This window comes from Phalacrocorax carbo, chromosome 3 (genome assembly GCF_963921805.1).
Source record: "Phalacrocorax carbo chromosome 3, bPhaCar2.1, whole genome shotgun sequence".
NCBI classification, from domain to species: Eukaryota; Metazoa; Chordata; class Aves; order Suliformes; family Phalacrocoracidae; genus Phalacrocorax; species Phalacrocorax carbo.
In genome coordinates this window covers 34091841-34110419 of record NC_087515.1, presented here as the reverse complement: position 1 = coordinate 34110419, position 18579 = coordinate 34091841, and the positions used below count along the sequence as shown (strand labels likewise).

Here is an 18579-nt window from a genome sequence, read left to right as displayed (position 1 = left end):
TGTGCTCAGAATCAAATGTCTTATGTATTGTACATAATGGGCTTTACTCATTTTCTCAGGGTGCTATAAAATGAAGAAAGACTTTAGAAAAGCAAAACCATATTCAGTAATCCAAAGAAAAGACCTCATTCTGGAAGAAGGTTTGGGTTACTAGCTTGCAGAACTCAGAGTGCAAACACTTTCTGAATGTATAGTGGTCCTGTCACTCTTGCTACTGCACCACGGAATTTTCCTAATATAGTGAATATAAGACCTAGGCGGCCTCTGGGGCGGGATGTCTAAACAGCTGAGTGACAATTACAGGGGACCCATGAGGCATGGGTGGAGAGGGAAAACGTGGAGGTGGCTAGAAAGAGCATTTTTGTTCAAATTACGATTTGAAGCAAATTTTCATTTATTTTACGCTATAGGGAAGAACAAAGAATTGTCTTATTTCCTCTGAGGGAATGGAAGGTGTTTATTATACTTAGAGTTTGCACAGAATTTTTCCTGCACTGGAGTTTTTTGTGTTTGAATAGTCAATCCAGTTATACTCCTTGCTCCTGATTCCTGTGTAGTTTTGAGTGGGACCAGCAGTCGTGTTCAAGCTGCGCAGGAGGAACCAGCCTGTGGCTCCTGCTACTGTTGACACAGGCTTCAGTACCGCCTTTTTTTTTTTTATTCTGTCATTGCTTAAGAGATGGAAACTTGTAAAGAATAGATGTCAGTTTCTGAAACGTTTGGTGCCAAGGATACAGAATCCATTGCTCATTGCTCTGTCCCCTTCCCGCTCTGGGAAATAGCTCAGTGGAGTACCAGCAGCTGTGGCGAACCCAATCTTGTGCCTTGATATGCAGAGAAACTTTAGAGCCTGCATGCAGATTAGATTATTGAAAGAAGAATACTAGTCAAATCTGAAAGCTATGTACTATGTCTGTCAGTAGCGTATCTCGCCTTCTCTCCTTTGATTATCCTTTGTAAGAAAAAGGTAAATTATATTTTTCAGTTGGGGTTTTTTTAATGTAAGTGTTCCTTGGATGATTACTTTGTTCTTGTTTTTTTTTTTCTTCATATCCATAGGGCATAAGGCTATAAATATTACTAGGCTCCTGTGCAGCAATAATAAATATTTAAATATGTTGGGCCATTATTTTAGACAAGTTCTTTAAGAAGTTAAATTACCTGTTAATATCTAATGTTTCTAAGACGAGTCAATATTTCTGACAGTGTCATTCTGTGTAAGGTCCTGCACCTGGGGAGGAACAACCCCATGCACCAGTACAGGCTGGGGGTTGACCTGCTGGAAAGCAGCTCTGCTGAGAAGGACCTGGGAGTGCTGGTGGACAAAAAGGTGACCCTGAGCCAGCAATGTGCCCTTGTGGCCATGAAGGCCAAGGGTAACCTGGGGTGCATCAAAAAGAGTGTGGCCAGCAGGTCGAGAGAGGTTATCTTCTCCCTCTACTCTGCCCTAATGAGACCACATTTGGAGTACTGTGTCCAGTTTTGGACACGTCCCCAGTTTAAGACGGACACAGAACTGCTTAAGCAAGTCCAGCGGAGAGCTACCAAGATGATCAGGGGACAGGAGCATCTCCCTTATGAGGAAAGGCTGAGAGACCTGGGTTTGTTTAGCCTGGAGAAGACTGAGGGGGAATCTTATCAGTGCTTGTAAATATTTACAGGGTGGGTGTCAAGAGGATGGGGGTGGACTCTTTTCAGTGGCGCCTAGTGAGAGGACAAGGGACAATGGGCACAATCTGGAACACAGGAAGTTCCACCTAAATATGAGGAAAAACTTTACTGTGAGGGTGACAGCGAACTGGAACAGGCTGCCCAGAGAGGTTGTGGAGTCTCCTTCCCTGGAGACATTCAAAACCCGCCTGGATGCAGTCCTGTTCACCCTGCTCTAGCTGTACCTGCTCAAGAAGGGGGAATGAATGAGATGGTCTCCAGAGATCCCTTCCAACCCCTACCATTCTGTGATTCTTTCTATCTGTATCTTTTTTTTCTACCTTTTCCGTCACCTGAAGAAATGAGGTCTTAAGTTTTATGTCAGATGCATGTAATGATGCAAATATGTTAAATTATCTGACACTGATAGTCTCTCACCTTGTCAGGTATATTTATTGCATAAAGAACTGGATAAAGTATCATTGGGGTGGATGTGCTGTCTTCAGTAGAATTTACCAGCAGATAACTTGTCCCAGACATGACAGCAGATCTTTCCTCTAAAATGTCAATACAGCTCTAGAGTCCAATTATTTTTATACTCTGCTAATCTTCTTTTGCTTTTACAGTGTTACTGCAGGTTTATATAAAAAGACTATTGGTAATCTCAGTAGGGAGGCCTCCTTATCAAGCAGTTTCAAAGACTTATGACTCCTGAAAAAATAAAGATCAGTAGGCAATAGTGAATTCATGGAAAAGATCTAGTCAGTTTTCAGAAAACTAAATGCATAACACATATAATACTGATTATTTTGCACTTGCAGAAGTTTTCTTGGATTTTCTTAGATTTGATAATGAGACTGTGATAGAAGTCTATATTTTTACAATACATGCCTAAAATGGTCCCTTAAGATAATTTTAAACATACCTTTTTTATATAGTCATAGCTGAAAATGAAACAGTGGACTTTGTTAAATACAATTTACAAAATATGATCAGGCCAAGAAACCTATTTATCACTTTTAAAAAGACTCATTAAGAAAAAGTTGGTATCAAGAGTAGGTCTTGAAATCCTTATTGTGATATAGCTTACTGGTAGTATGTTAGAACATAATTAAACTCTGTTAAAGAGTACATGTTGTCAAGTGTGTATTCTAAAGACGAGGAAGTGAGAGAAAGAATTGTCTTCTGTTTAATGTAGGAAAATTTACAGCTGTTACGTGAAAATTGTTAATCTGTCCACCAGGTTTCCTTGAATTGTCTCCTTTAAGGTATGGGAGAATAGGTTTAAGGGCTTTAATATTGCTCCGATCCCTTACTATATGTTTAAGAAGCTGTTTCACACCACAGAATTAGGACCTCCTTAAGCAGGCTTATTTCACAAACTGGCTTTGCAGCAACAATGACTGAGCTCTGAAACAGAGTAGCGCGTTTGTTTCAGTAATGCTGTTTTCCTAAAAATCACTGATTGTTAGGTAACTGCTGCTATTCCCTTATAACTTAATGTAAATTACATTGATAATTTTCAGTGTTCATTAGCAAAAAAATTGGTTGCTTACTTTTATGTTTGCAATTGGGTAAACCAGGATTTTGAGACTGCCACACGTGAAACTACCATCTGAATATCTGTGCTTGTTATTTACACAAAAACCTGGTGTTACATTCTCCAGATATAGGCCTGTCGTTACATCTATAGAGCTCTTTATTGAATAACTCCCGTGTTCTGAAATATCATAACCTAAATTTTGGTTGAATGTAGGGAGGGGAAGGATTATGAAAAACAGTTGTATCCTATCACACTATTACAAAAATAATTGTATTTTTTGTTTATTGTAATGGGAAGTGAATGTTAATTCAAGAACAAACAATAACATCAATGCACTAACCACTCAGCTCACTGGGGGTGTGCTAGCAGTAGAATCCAGGAAAACCAATCCTACCATGCCAGACAGGAAAAAATAAATAGCTACAGTACATCAGTATATAATATCATCTCTCAAACTAATGTAGATTTCATTAGGGTTTAGAATCTTTTCCCAGATAAAACATATTAAGCTACTTTGAATTTGGTTGGCCTTTTAACCATATTCTTAACATGTCCTCACTTCTATTTTTTTTTTTTTTTTGTATCTGGCTAGTGCACACGGAATGGAAATAGAGCTTTTTTTGTTACTAACGCCTATTCTGACATTCAGCTGTGATTGGGCATTTGCAGTGGTTGCTGATTAGTGAGAGCACTGAGCAGCACACAGCTTAGCCTACCTTTGCCTCTCAGCAGGAATTACAGTGCAGTAAAAATGGTCTCTGAATGAGAAAAAATAAGAGGGGCAGAGGGAAGTGGAGGGCACCATTGAAACAACAGGAGAAAAGAGAAATGTATGTAATAGATCCAAGTGTTTCTAGGGAGGTATATCACAGTCTTAAGGTTATATTATAACAGCACTATCATAACCATCAAGGTTTTATGTATGTTGGGAAACCATTTGAGTGTTTTATGTGCATTTTGAAATAATAATTTCATGATTATGTACAAGTGCTCTGGATTTGCCCTTGATTGTTTCTTACAATACATAGGCAGGTGGTTGCAGTCCTCTGTAAGTACCTATGGGTGTTATTCTCTGAAAAATACAGACTGTTCAGCTGTCTTTATGGCCATGACCTTGAGAGGAGTCACTATTGTTATACAAAGAGTTAATAATATTTTATTTGCCTCCATTCTAAAATACACACTTTCTATGTTTTTTTTTTCAATCTAGACACAAAGTTGTTTCTTTCCAGATAAGAATGTTGTCTGTTCTTACCCCAAATCAAACCCTTCTTGATTTAAGTGTGCTCATCACTTAAACGTTTGTGTGTTGTCCTTAGTTTTGTCTGCCAATTACATTCATAAAGGGAAATTAAAAACAATTTTCAGTACTCCATGTAGTGATGGTTAGCCAATTTAACATTTGGAAGAAGGTAATCTGAATTTTTAAGTTTATTAAGATTAGAATTCAATACCAGTGTTAAAAAAAGCTAATTTAAAATAGAAATACTCTTGCTCACTGAATGAGAGTGTCTTCTACCTTTGCCCTCCTTCAGAAGAAAAAAGTTTCTTTAAATTTTCCAAGTTATTTATAACCTTTACTTTGGTTTTTAGTAATGAAAAAAGGAAAAACAAAACAGTGTATTCTTTCACAAGCAGACCTTATTCCAAGATTTGGTGTCCAATCTAAATCCATTTTCAACTGCTACTTTACAATGACAAGCTTTTTTAACTTGCAAAATCATTGCAGATTTCAAAGATGCTACTACAGACAGTTGTTAAAGATCTCATTGCTTTAGTGTAAATAGTTGTCTTATACGGCCTGAAAAATAAGGGAAGCAGCATATAGAGATATTTTGGAGTCCTTTCTTGATTATCCGTTGGACAGGATATAGAAAAAAATCTGTAAGTATTCACAGGTGAAGTCTGCATATGTGGAAAGAGAAATGAAAAATCTTTCTGATCCTGTAGCTCATTTGGACACTTTTGATGTAGTTACTGAAGGGGGCTGAAGGCAACCCTGAGAATGAGGTACAAAAATAAATACCAAATACTCCAGAAGAAGGCATATTGCTCCTGTTGCTGCTTCGCATAGGCGGCCTTATTTAAAAAAATACAGGTTTTGCTGAATTGTTAGCTATATGACAGTGAATTAAGATGATGAAGCTCAAATAGTATTTTTGGCTAATGGTCTGTCTGTCTTTGTAAAGTTTGGAAGTTCCTATATATCCAGAACTTAATCTGAAAAAAAAAAAAAAGAATTTAGTGTTTTTAGCTAACATAATGGTTCCTTTATCTTTCTTTAAAGAGACGGTATTGTATGTCAGGAATTGTTTGTTTAGATCAAAAATTTCTAGCAGGTAGCAATAGGCCATTAGCACATGTCTCTGCTCATTATTTTAAACAGTAGATTGCTTAAGTTAAGACTTCAGCTTCTCAGGTCTCCTTTGTTGCTGTAGGATTCTTTCCTAGAATATATTCATCATATACTCAGTAACTTGAAAACATATTCCTTTGTTTTAAATGTGAGAGAAACTCTCTTTATTAGGTGATAGTATCCTCAGCAGGCTGGAAAATGTAGTAAAAATTTTTGTTTCCATATTTAATTTCCCATGCTTATAGGAAGACTAAGAGTTGTAAATACCTTCCTCCAAACACCTGCTGGATCTCTGCGAGTCTTCAAAAGACTTTTTCCCAATGTTCATATGTAGACGTTCCTTCAATGATGCAATCTTAGGAACAAATTGAAAAAAAGCGACAGTTGTGTATAATACCCTCTAGAAGGTGCTTGTTTTGGTTTTCTTTTTTGAAATAATTGCTGTGGAACTGTGACAAATGCTACATAGTCCTGTAAAACCTCTCTGATATGAGTGCAAAACTGGCACATTTTGCACATAATACCATTGCAGCTGCCTTCCCTCTGCATCTCTGGAAAACCTATTGTTACGCTGGGCTTCTTTTAACAGGAGTTAATTAAGACCAGAAAATTGTTTGTTGGTATTTACTGCATCCAGACCCCAGGACATGCTGCTCTAATTCTGTAGTGCTGTGTGGTGCCATAAGCGAGGTGTTCAGTTGACATTTTGGAATTTTTTTTTTAGCATTGGAAATGTTCTTTATCATATCATTTAACTAGTTAACTTTACATTTTATGATAAATTCATATAATCCGTTAGGTTAGGACTATTTTCTTCTTTATTCTCTCATTTGAAATGTATGTTAAATATAATACCAAGTCAGGGCAATCTTAAGTATTTCTTCCTCTCTTAATTCACATTTTTACTTATGATAATGAAAAAAGAATGCAAGTCTTCTGGAAAACTTTTAGTGAGGAATAAGTTGGTATTGCTTTGTCCAAGGAGCAGACCAGAAATAGGACCTTTTTTTTTTTTTTTTTCTTAAATCCAGGACACAGCCTGCTTTCAATTTTTGCAACAACTGCATTTGCTTGTGCAGTTCTTCCCTGTAAGATGCAGGCCAAAGAGAGCCAGCCCAGGATGGCGAGAAAGAACTTCACCTTTCCTGTGTCATCACTCAAACCAGATTAATTTTAAAACTTGCATTTGCAGAAGTTTTATAGTTACAGAGACAAAAATTTCAAAAAGTATTTTTACTATCATAATGTCAGTTTTCCTTCCAACTCTCCTTTCTGTAAGCAGTCTGGTATCGAAAGCCTCTGTGTTTCTGATCCTTTGAAAGCTGAAAAACTGTGTTTTGCTGTTCAGCTGCAAAGTCAGTGGGAACCCTGAGGCCTGGAAAAGGCCTTTGGTAAGTTGTTCAGCACAGTTTTTATCTTGGCGGAGTAACTGAAGCCTGTATGTATTTGTTGGTATAATGCTAATCTGGCTTTCCAACAGCTGACCAAAATCCGTCATTGAGTTTTAAGGCAACAGTAATGTTGAGTAAAACTGGGTTCTTTTTCCATGGATGCAGAGGTGTTATGTATATTTGGCATTTTGCAGTTTATTCTTAATAAGAATGCCCTCAAGATTACCATGTCAAACCTGGGGTTTTGAGTAATTACATGAAAGGCATTTTTACTATGATAGAAACTGCATGACTTTCTGATCCACTTTTTAATGATACGACTGTTGGTAGGAAAAAGATCCACTTGTTTTCACCTTCTAGCACAAATATTTAATGTGCACTAAGACAGCATCATTCCTAAAAACTCCCGCTCACTTTACTCTCCCTCCACAATTGCAAATTTGCTTTTGAAGTGCATACTCTGTGTGATTAAATAAAAGGAACTGGAAATTAGTAAGGAAATTGCATGGTCTAGCCATTTTAGAAATGAATTAAAATTGCTGTTTAGCAAAATGGAGTAATTTATCACTTATCTAGCGTTGCCTGTAAGTCATTTATCATGAGTGGCAACTATCATTATTTTATTCTAATCTGAGATGGTGGGGAAGGATCAGAGGCTTACGTTGCACAAGTTCATACTTCTTGTAATTAGCAAATAATTTAATGATTGTGTGTAAAATAAAACAGGAGCTAGCTTTTCCAAGTTTCTCCTCTGCTACTGCAACATGATATTATATGTGACTTTGTATCCTTATGCTGTTAAATTCTTGTTAGGTGGAATTTTACTTTGCTCTTCAGTTTACTTAAACGTATATTAGCTTTGCTTGTGTGTTGGATACAAGCAGTACAGACTTTGGTGCCCAGGATTTCAGGTGTAGTCTGTTTTTGAGATAAACCTTGTACTGAGAGTAGACTTCATAAACAGAGACTATTGTAGTCGAAATTAACTGGTTAGAACAACTAACCAGAGTCTTAATTCCCTTGTCACCTTTTTAGTGCAGCGTTTGCTTCTGGAGAAGGTCCTGAGGTGGTTCATCAGCTCCCTGGATCTTTGGAATGAATAGACATTTGTACAGCATTTTTTCTGTAAAAGGATCATTTAAAATAATAATAATAAACCTTTGAGAAATTATTCCTGACTCCTTCAGAATAAGTTGCTTATGGTCTTAAATGATTTGTTCTCATGTGAGTTGAGCCACGATTATTTAATAATGAACTTACTTCCCAATAAGGGAGAAAGAAGGTAAGGTAATGTGACCACTAAAACTGAAATTTATTTTGGAATGCTTTCTGGAACTGGTAGCTGCTGTTTTTGTGATACTGTATCTTCATCTTTGTGTAACAATAGCAGCTCTTTTCAGACTAAAAGTTTCTATTCACAGTGTAGATGTTTGCTTTTGACAGCTCGGGAGTGCAACTTTCCTTATTTGTTGATTTATGTGTAATAAAGACTTACCTTATTTTCTACTCACAGTTTGCTTAAATATTACAACAATGGATTGAGCAATGCATTTTTGGGTATGCTGACAAATAAGATGCTTGAGAACAGCAGTTTCGGTTCCTGTTACAGAATCTGTTCCAGCATGCTGTATGCTTTTTAGCGTGCACCATATTAATAGGGAAGGGATTTGGGGAACAAAAACAAACCAAAACAAAAAAAGGAAAGAAGCAGATGGATACTTCCTAGTTGTGGATTTGGAATCTTGAATCTCATTTTCTCCCTAGATTGTTCCCTTGGAATTTTCTGTGTGGACTTTAGAGGGCAGGGAGGATAGCTGCTAAAAAGAAAGAAAGTAAGTGCAAAAGGGAAGAATGGGAGATTCTTCTATTAAAAAAATTATTTGAGATGGGAACAGAAAACTGATAGTATATAGCAACAACACTACTTTTATTTCAACCCTAACTGATAAAGTAGACCATCTGTACTCTGTTTGAGTTAATAATTTTTTAGGTTTTACCATAATTCCATATTTTTTTTTGGTTTCATGCTCAAGTCTTAAATTTGTTAAGCAGTCAGTAATCATTTGTTTTCTTATTGGAGTGCCTGCATGATTTGTTTAAGTATGCAATCCAGTAAGCCTGTTTTATGTAACTGGGGAAAAAAATTAAGGTTAAATTCAGGTAAAATAAAAAGATAAATACTTTATAATCTCTATAGTTTTTCATCTTAGAAAATATGAATCCAGTGAGTGATCTGTTAATGGAAGGGTATAGGCTGGCCTTCTATAAGGGGGCAGTATGCTGAGAAGCATTGTGCATGATGCATCCTGAGATCATTCTAGGTTCAATGGTACATACCCTTATGCAGGAAGATTTTTGCTTTTACGTAATGGCAAGCCATTAGTTTGCTATTACTGCAAAGTTTCCAATTTTTGGTGTTTACAACAATAAGTAGCAGTTCAGGCTGTCCTGTTTTATTTTATCAGTCATCTTTGTTAATGGTTTTGTCTATGTGCTCTTTCAGTGTCATTTTCCCCAGTTGCATTACTTTCTGAAAGACTTTATAAATAAGATGATGCCATAATGAATAAATGTTTAAATTTTAAATTGCCATGAAATGGAGCACAAATCGGTACATCTGGGAACATACTAGACTCTGGTTTGGCATAATTTATTTATTCAGTCCATATTTAATGTTTTGAAAATTGCACAGAAGGAACCTGGCCCTTAGAAATAGAGTATTGTCAGTATCAGCTTATTTTCTCTTTGAAAATAATTATTCTGGTAGAAAGACAGATAAATAGACAGCACTCTACTACATTCTGTTTGTATAATAATAGATTGGTTTGTCACATGATATGGGTCCTTGGAATTGAGTTAATAAACTTTAAGACTTTTGGCTGCTTCTACTGTAAAGAAACAATGCAGCTATTGATAAATAGGTTTGACTTACCCTCTCTGGACAATTTTATTTCTGTAGTCTATGGTCCCATTATTGTTACTACCTAATAAAACCAGTCGTATGTATTTGATTTAAATCAGGCATGGGCACATGATCAAATTATTATGGAATCATCCAGATGTATTTTATGATTTAATAAGGCCAGGGAGGAGGCTAGATATGCTGTAAAGCTTTAACATAGTGCTTATGTAGGATTGTGAAATACTTTCACAGGCTTTAGCAGATTTTTTCTGGACATTTGATCAGATCCTAAGGACTTAAATGAACCTTCAAAGAAGTTAATATTAAAACCATTGTTGACTTGACTGGGAAACGTGGCAAATCTTAAGTAAGAAAATAGGAATTATATCCTTTCCATACTTGTGGGTGTTTTAATAAAACGTGCTTCTTGTCTGGATCCTTTCTGTGACACAAATAGATTATGTCTTTCTGTATTTATGCACATCCTGTTAATCAGGATTGTAACTGCAGTAATATTCAATAATTTACAGTACTCAAAATTCAAAATAAACATGTTAAATTCAGTTATTGGTGTTCATACTATCTTGTGCTTTTCTATGCAGGTAATTACATTTTAGTCATTAAATGAAGTGCAACACTTCATACTGGCTAGAATGACTGCCATGCATTTTTAATGGTTTCTCTAAGTGTCATTAAGTGATAATTTGAAAAAATAAACAAACAACCAGCAGTAATTAAACTGCTAAACTAAACTTTATTAATAAAGCCTGTCTTAATTCACTTTTAAAATTAACAAAAGTTGCGGTATACAATTCAGCAATAGGTTATAACTGCTTTATTTTGATATAAAACATTTGAATGTTTTATATAATTTTTTTCAGTCCATTCATTCTAAATACCTACTTTCATATCAAGAGTGAAATAGTACATCTGCTTGCCTTGAGAGAGTTGATACAGGAATGGTCACCAGTATTGCTTTATGGTGTTTCTGTCCTGTGTCTAACTGACAAAATGGTTTGACTTGTATATGGCTCCTGCTGTATGTCTGCTAGGAATGCCTCTCTTCTTCAGTGACAAAACACTGTGCAGCTTTGTAACCTGGTTTTCTAATCTTGATTTTTCTAAATCTTTGCTAAACTACGCTGAAATCATACAGTGGCAGAGCTGTGGCTGTTTTATCTTCTGTCTTACCCTGGCAAGGCAGCATTGCAGTTGCAGTATCTAGTCACTTTCCAAATGTCAGTGCCATACTGAGGGCAAAGATGTCTGAGGTCCAAGTGATCATGAGAGGCATTTTTAATTTTTCATGAGGAATGCACTACTCCAAAGACTGGAGAAATGTGGAAGTAGTTTATCGCTACCTCCCCTCCCTTCAAATAATTTCCGTATTATGCACAGTTTGGCCAAACTAGAATATTGTCATAGCAAATATTATTTGAATTCTCATGCTGTGAATATAAATTCAAATTATAAGGAAATACTTAATTTTGTTGAGATACTTCCTGTGAAAAGATACTATACACTTAATCTCCCTTCAGTCATTTGAAACCAGTGGTTTTCAGGATTAATTCTTCTGTAATGTCAAGCAGTGTATTTTCAGTTGTCAGATGACTGTGGAAAAGTATTGTAGTTCTTAGCAGGCAGCACCTACTGGAAAATGGACGACTATCTAGTTGAGTATGCAGACTGTCTCATTAGCTGCTCAGTCAAGCCCTGTGACCTTTTGTCTGTCAGACCTTTTTTTTTTCCTCCTAGCAGTGAAACTTGTCAGAATAAAAATCAAAGTTATTTTAACTATTGGTAACAGAAGTGAATTTTCTAATATATCAAAATATTGTTGAATAATTTATGTATTTTCAACCTTAGCTTCCTAAAAGCCGTTTATATCAGAAATCTCAATGAGTTTTACTGAAAACACAGTACTTCTGAGAAAAAGGGAATTGTTGCTGTACCTACAGCTGGAGCTTGCCTGGAAGAGTTATTGGTAGTCTGATTTCTCTTCAGAAATGAGATTTTGAGATCGCCGGAATCACAAGACATGACACCTGAGCTCCTGGCTGTCCTTGTCCTCCTCTGTGAGCTGACCTTCCAGCAACCTTTTAGGGGCCCATAACTACTAAAACCTTAAATGGCAAAGGAAGTGGATAAAATGGAGCCGGTATGCATCAGGAATTATGCCATTCAGTTAGGGTGCCATTACTTGCACAAACAGAAGTTTGGAAGGCAATGTTGTCTTGAGTCCCACAGAGGGGACAGTTCATCTCCTGACTCTGCTGAGTGTACTGTTGTTGGATCAGAACATCTCCCAGTTATCTAAAGTATGGATGTGACATACCTGATAAATGTCAGCACTTTACTGCATTAGTATCCTATCCTAATGGAGTCCTGGTACCAGTTTGAAGTGCAATATCAAAGCAGTCATGGCCTGTATCATACTATTGCAAATAATTCTGAAGCTGAATATGTGAAACTCAATCCTACAATGCAAAAAAGCAAATCACAGAATCACAAGCTGGTAGGGGTTGGAAGGGATCTCTGGAGACCATCTCATTCATTCCCCCTTCTTGAGCAGGTACAGCTAGAGCAGGGTGAACAGGACTGCATCCAGGCGGGTTTTGAATGTCTCCAGGGAAGGAGACTCCACAACCTCTCTGGGCAGCCTGTTCCAGTTCGCTGTCACCCTCACAGTAAAGTTTTTCCTCATATTTAGGTGGAACTTCCTGTGTTCCAGATTGTGCCCATTGTCCCTTGTCCTCTCACTAGGCGCCACTGAAAAGAGTCCACCCCCATCCTCTTGACACCCACCCTGTAAATATTTACAAGCACTGATAAGATTCCCCCTCAGTCTTCTCCAGGCTAAACAAACCCAGGTCTCTCAGCCTTTCCTCATAAGGGAGATGCTCCTGTCCCCTGATCATCTTGGTAGCTCTCCGCTGGACTTGCTTAAGCAGTTCTGTGTCCGTCTTAAACTGGGGACGTGTCCAAAACTGGACACAGTACTCCAAATGTGGTCTCATTAGGGCAGAGTAGAGGGAGAAGATAACCTCTCTCGACCTGCTGGCCACACTCTTTTTGATGCACCCCAGGTTACCCTTGGCCTTCATGGCCACAAGGGCACATTGCTGGCTCAGGGTCACCTTTTTGTCCACCAGCACTCCCAGGTCCTTCTCAGCAGAGCTGCTTTCCAGCAGGTCAACCCCCAGCCTGTACTGGTGCATGGGGTTGTTCCTCCCCAGGTGCAGGACCCTATACTTGCTTTTGTTGAATTTCATGAGGTTCCCCTCAGCCCATTTCTCCAGCCTGTCCAGGCCTTTTTGGATGGCAGCACAGCCTTCTGGTGTATCAGCCACTCCTCCCAGTTTTGTCTTGTCAGCAAACTTGCTGAGGATATAGTCTGTCCCTTCGTCCAGGTCATATGTTGCATAGGACAGGACCCAGTACAGACCCCTGGGGAACACCACTAGTTACAGGCCTCCAACCAGACTCTGCCCCGTTGACCATGACCCTCTGAGTTCTGCCATTCAGCCGGTTCTCAATCCACCCCACTGTTCTCTTGTCTAACCCACACTTCCTAAGCTTGTCTATGAGGATGTTATAGAAGACAGTGTCAAAAGCCTTGCTGAAGTTGAGGTAAATACTATCCACTGCTTCATCTACGCAGCCATTCATGCCATCATAGAAGGTAATCAGGTTGGTCAGGCGTGATCTTCCCTTGGTGAATCCATATTGGCTACTTCTGGTAACTTTTTCTTCTACATGCCTTGAGATGACCTCCAGAATGAAAAATGCAATTAAATAAAAAGGTTTTTTTTGCATTGAATGCTTACAGATATGGAGTGATAGGTACAGAAACATTAGCCTTTATATTGGGTGTCTGTGGTAAGGTGTTGAGAGCAGGGGGGCTGCAGGTGTGCCGTCTGTGAAGAGAGGTCAGGGCTGCCCCATGCTGGACATGGCCAGCTCCAGCATACTGACCACAGGGCACAGCTTAGTCCCCTGGCCATGGGTGGGGCGCCTCTGAGAAAGCATGTGTAAGAAAGGGTAAAACACTGCATGGGAGTGAGGAAAAAATGTGAGAAGCAGCCCTGTGAACACTAAGGTGGGAGGGAGAGGAGGTGCTGCAGGTGCCGTAGCAGAGATTCCTATGCAACTTGTAGAGGGGAGACCATGATGGAGCAGGTTTCCATACTGCAGCCCATGAAGGACCCCACACTGGAGGAGGTGGAGATTTTCTGGAGGATCTGTGGTCTATGGGAGAGCCCGCACAGGAGCCAGGCTCACACTGAAGGAGTGCAGCCATGGGAAGGACCCTTGCTGGAGCAGGGGAAAAGTGTGAGGTGCAAGGAGCAGCAGGGAAGAGCTGTTATGGACTGACTGCAGCTGCCATCTCCTTGTGCTGCTCAGCGCAGGGTGGGGAGAGGTAGAGGAGTTGGAAACGGAGGAGTGACAGGAATGAAGTTGAGCCTGGGGAAGAGATGGGAGCAGAAAGGTGTTTTAAGTTTGGTTTCCCACCATCCAAAACTATTTGGTGTTCCCCAGGGCTCAGTTTTGGGACCAGTCTTATTTAATAACTTTTTCAACAATCTAGGTGAGAGGATTGAGTGCACCCTCAGTAAGTCTGCAGATGACGCTAAACTGGGCAGGAGTGTTGATCTGCTCAAGGGTAGGAAGGCTTTGCAGAGGGATCTGGACAGGCTGGATCGATGGGCCAAGGTCAACTGTATGAGATTTATCAATGCAAGTGCCAAGTCCTGCACTTGGGTCACAACAACCCCTTGCAACGCTACAGGCTTGGGGAAGAGTGGCTGGAAAGCTGCCTGGCGGAGGACCTGGGGGTACTGGTCAACAGCTGGCTGAATATGAGCCAGCAGTTGGCTCAAGAAGACCAAAAGCATCCTGGTTTGTATCGCGAGTAGTGTGGCCAGCAGGAGCAGGGAAGTGATAGTCCCCCTGTACTCAGCACTGGTGAGGTTGCGCTTCGAGTATTATTCAGTTTTGGGTCCCTCGCTACAAGAAGGACATTGTGTTGCTGGAGCATGTCCAGAGAAGGGCAATGAAGCTGGTGAATAGTCTGGAGCACAAGTCTGATGAGGAAAGGTTGAGACAACTGGGGTTGTTTAGCCTGGAGAAGAGGAGGCTGAGGGGAGACCTTATTGCTCTCTGCAGCTACTTGAAAGGAGGTTGTGGTAAGGTGGGTGTTGGTGTCTTCTTCCAAGTAACAAGCCATAGAACAAGAAGAAACAGCCTCAAGTTGTACCAGGAGAGTTTTAGATTGGGTATTAGGAAAAAATTATTCACTTAAAGGGTTGTCAAGCACTGGAATAGGCTGCACAGAGAGGTGGTAGAGTCACCATTCCTGGAGGTGTTAAAAAAATGTTTAGATGTGGCACTTTGGGACATGGTTTAGGAGGCATGGTGGTGTTGGGTTGGTGGTTGGACTTGATGGTCCTAGACCTTATTAATTCTATGAATCTATGATTCTAATTGCAATAAATTAGTTTTCCCCAAATTGACTCTGTTTTGCCTGTAGTTGGTAAGAGACTTTTCTGTTTGTATCTTGACCCATGAGCTTTCTCATCTTTCTTCCCCTGTCTTGTTGAGGAGAGGGAAAGAGAGAGTGGCTGGATGGGCATCTGGCAGCTGGCCAAGGTCAATCCATCACATCCTTAAAGGCTTTTAAAAGTCTAGTTAAATTGTAGCTCTGTTTACAGTCTGAGGTTATAATTTTACTTGAATAAATACTCTTGCTTGCTTCTTCAGGTCCTTCTTTAGGAATAATTTGAAAAAATATGTGCCTGGCATGCATTTACACTCCCATGCATTTTCATGTCTGTGTGAATGATCTGGCTTTACAGTGCAGAATATGTATATATAATTATTTTGAATGTTGATTCATTTATGTCCTTCAGCTTTTTCTGTTAGTCATTAAATACATGGGACAAAACTACACATACCAAGTTGCTGCATTTAAGTTTTATCGTCTGTCCTTTGGAGTTATTCATACTATTTTATTATGCCTTTGCAGTAAGCATCCATATGAAATAAATTTGCTCTTGAGTATTTTATGTTTTTATTAAATATTCATTCCATGAGGTGCATGGTATTCATTCCGTCTGCTGTTTAGTGCATTGAACCCCCAGAAAATGCTTTGTTTGTAAATTCTTTATGCAGAATGAGCCGAGGTTTTTTTCTTCTACAGAAACATCTCAGGGTCCAGAATATGTTGCTATCAGAGTGGTGGTGTTCTGCATGTAGGATTGATTTGGAAGGTTTAAGATGTTGAGAATGGGTACAGCAATTCCTGTGTGTCCTTAACGCAGGCTGCAGTGTCTCTTGACCGGCTGTTCCTGATACACTAGGAAGGGTTATAAGCAGGATAAATAGGTGTTTTCTTGCTTCTCTATTGATAATATAAAAGGTAAAAAAATAAGGACTTTTGGAGATATTAAAAAGGCTAATTTTTGGCCTCAGTCAAGCACGTGGAACCTAGCTCATATGTCAGTGAGGTAAAATTTGTCCTAAGTGTCAAAAATTTATGCTGGACTAGTGATAAAATATCAGACTTACTTTTAACTGCTTTTGTTTCCATAGAAAGCATTAGTCAGAACTAATGTAATTTTTTGTCCGGAATGGAATCTCATGTTAAAAAAAAAAGTCAGTCTAAAGACTCTTGTTCTCCTGGAACTGGGAGGGTGAGACAACAGTTATGTTGGAGCTTTTCTTACCATGCAACGACTTGTACTTCTAAGCCTGACTATCTATGAGTTCCTCCCCAGAAAGGTGGCTGGGTTTGTCCATGGAGGTACCAGCTACCTAGATGTTACAGCCCTAGAGCTTACAGAAGTCTGGTTTGGGGGTAGCATATTATGATGATATCTAACTTCTACTGCATATTTAATGTGTATAATGGATGGCCAATACAGGAAGTAGTCTGTGAGCTGTGTGTGTTGAGCTGCTTCTTGTAATAGAATATTGCTTAATCTGAAACTGGAGACTGGGATTTTTTGTTTGGTTTTGTATTTTGTGAGAGACGTTATCAACAGATAGCAGGGAAAAGCATCCTTAAGGGTGCTCAGAGAGCTGATTTTTAATATTTTTTTAATGTGTTTGCTTACAAAATAGGCTTAGGCTGGGAAATCTACCTGTGGATTTCCTGTTACAAGCTTCTCAAACTCCTATTTCTTTTATTTGGGGGAAGATACTGCTGAGGCCTGCTTTGGGCTGTATACAAACCGTATTAGATAAATGGTCATTTTGTGGGTTTTTTTTTGTATAATGGCCTAGTATGATTTGGCTGCTGCCACAAAAATAAAAAATCCAGAGGATTCTGCATCGAATCTGTGAGATGGCTCTTCAAAATAAATACAGACCAGTAATTTTTAATATTCTTATTACAAAGCTTTAATTACACTTATTATTTAATTAACTTATTACAAAGTTAAGCCAAAATGCCGTTGCTGGCTGGAGTCCTATCTGAAGTTACTTTGCAGTGCTATCTGAACTTACTATGCTCTACTACCTAAAGAGAGTGTTGCAGATATCTAGCATCAGTGTTAATGTGTAGTCTACTGCAGGGTGTCATAAGCAGATGACATGGAACAACAGAAGACAGATATGCCTGGGGACTTTAAAAAAAAAATTTGCTCTCATACACCTGCTGCTTGCGCACTCTGTCATTCACGGGTCTGTTTTAAATTCACACTGTTATTTCTCATATATATATATTTATACATGTGTTTGGGTTTTGTGCTGATGCTATCAGACTAAAGTATACAGCTGTGTTCTGGAGACTGAATTTATTCCCAAGAATGATGAAATTTTACATCCTCAGGTTTTCATACCTTCATCCTTGCACTGCACCAACATGTACAGTTTTCCATTGAAATCTTACTATCACTTATTAGCTAAACAAATAAATCCTGACTTCATATAGCTCTAAATCCTGTACATAGGTAGCATAAGGTCAGCGTATGTGTTCATCTGTAGGACTTAAGGATAAAACATAATCTCCATATGTGTTATACTCTCTTTTCTGATGAGACTGAAGACTTCTGCTGTTTGTGTTTCTTAGTCACCTTCAGGATAAACTAAGAAAATAATCTGTATGGCACATACTGACTAGTGTAAAATTACATCTCCAAAAAAACGCTGTTTGTTTACTGATGCATTTTAACTTGTTCTCCAGCTTGGTATTATGTGCAGGTTACAGTGATGTAGATACTTCAATGAGTGGTTTATGGTTTTGGTATATTCAAGACCTTAGGCCAAAGCACTTTGAGCTATCTAGGTTACTGACTTTTTTAAAGATGCCACGAGTTTAGTGAGAGTTCAGAACGGAAAGATCTGGGTTTTGACTGGAATAATGCTTTGGTTTGCACATTCACCTAAATGTTATATATTTATGTGTGTTTTAGATCAGATTGCTTAAATAACATGATTGCTGATGCAGTATATTTTCTGAGTTTAATCATACCCATGAAAATTCTATAAGAAAATAGTTTAAAATATGTTCACAGTTAATCTTAGTTATCTTTTTTCTTCATGGATTTTAAGTCTTTTAAATGAATTACTTTTTGATACAGTGCTTACAGTAATACTGTTGCATTAGCTATGAAAATATTTCATGTAAGTTGCATTTAATTATGTGTCAGTGATTTATTTGTTTCTCTCCTTTTGTTTGTCAGGAAAAGAAGAATATATTGCAACGTTCAAGGGATCAGAATACTTCTGCTATGAT

General features: G+C 38.5%; 1 protein-coding gene across 23 annotated transcripts in view; it reads left to right on the top strand.

Annotated features, from left to right (window-relative positions):
• NRXN1 (neurexin 1) overlaps positions 1-18579 on the top strand; it is a 726568-nt gene that overhangs the window by 232446 nt on the left and 475543 nt on the right. For all 23 annotated transcript variants that reach the window (XM_064446453.1, XM_064446475.1, XM_064446474.1 and 20 more), the window contains one exon: positions 18527-18579. This exon is cut by the window's right edge and continues 249 nt beyond it. In XM_064446453.1, coding sequence (XP_064302523.1) covers positions 18527-18579 — 53 coding nt within the window. The remainder of the gene's footprint in view (positions 1-18526) is intronic.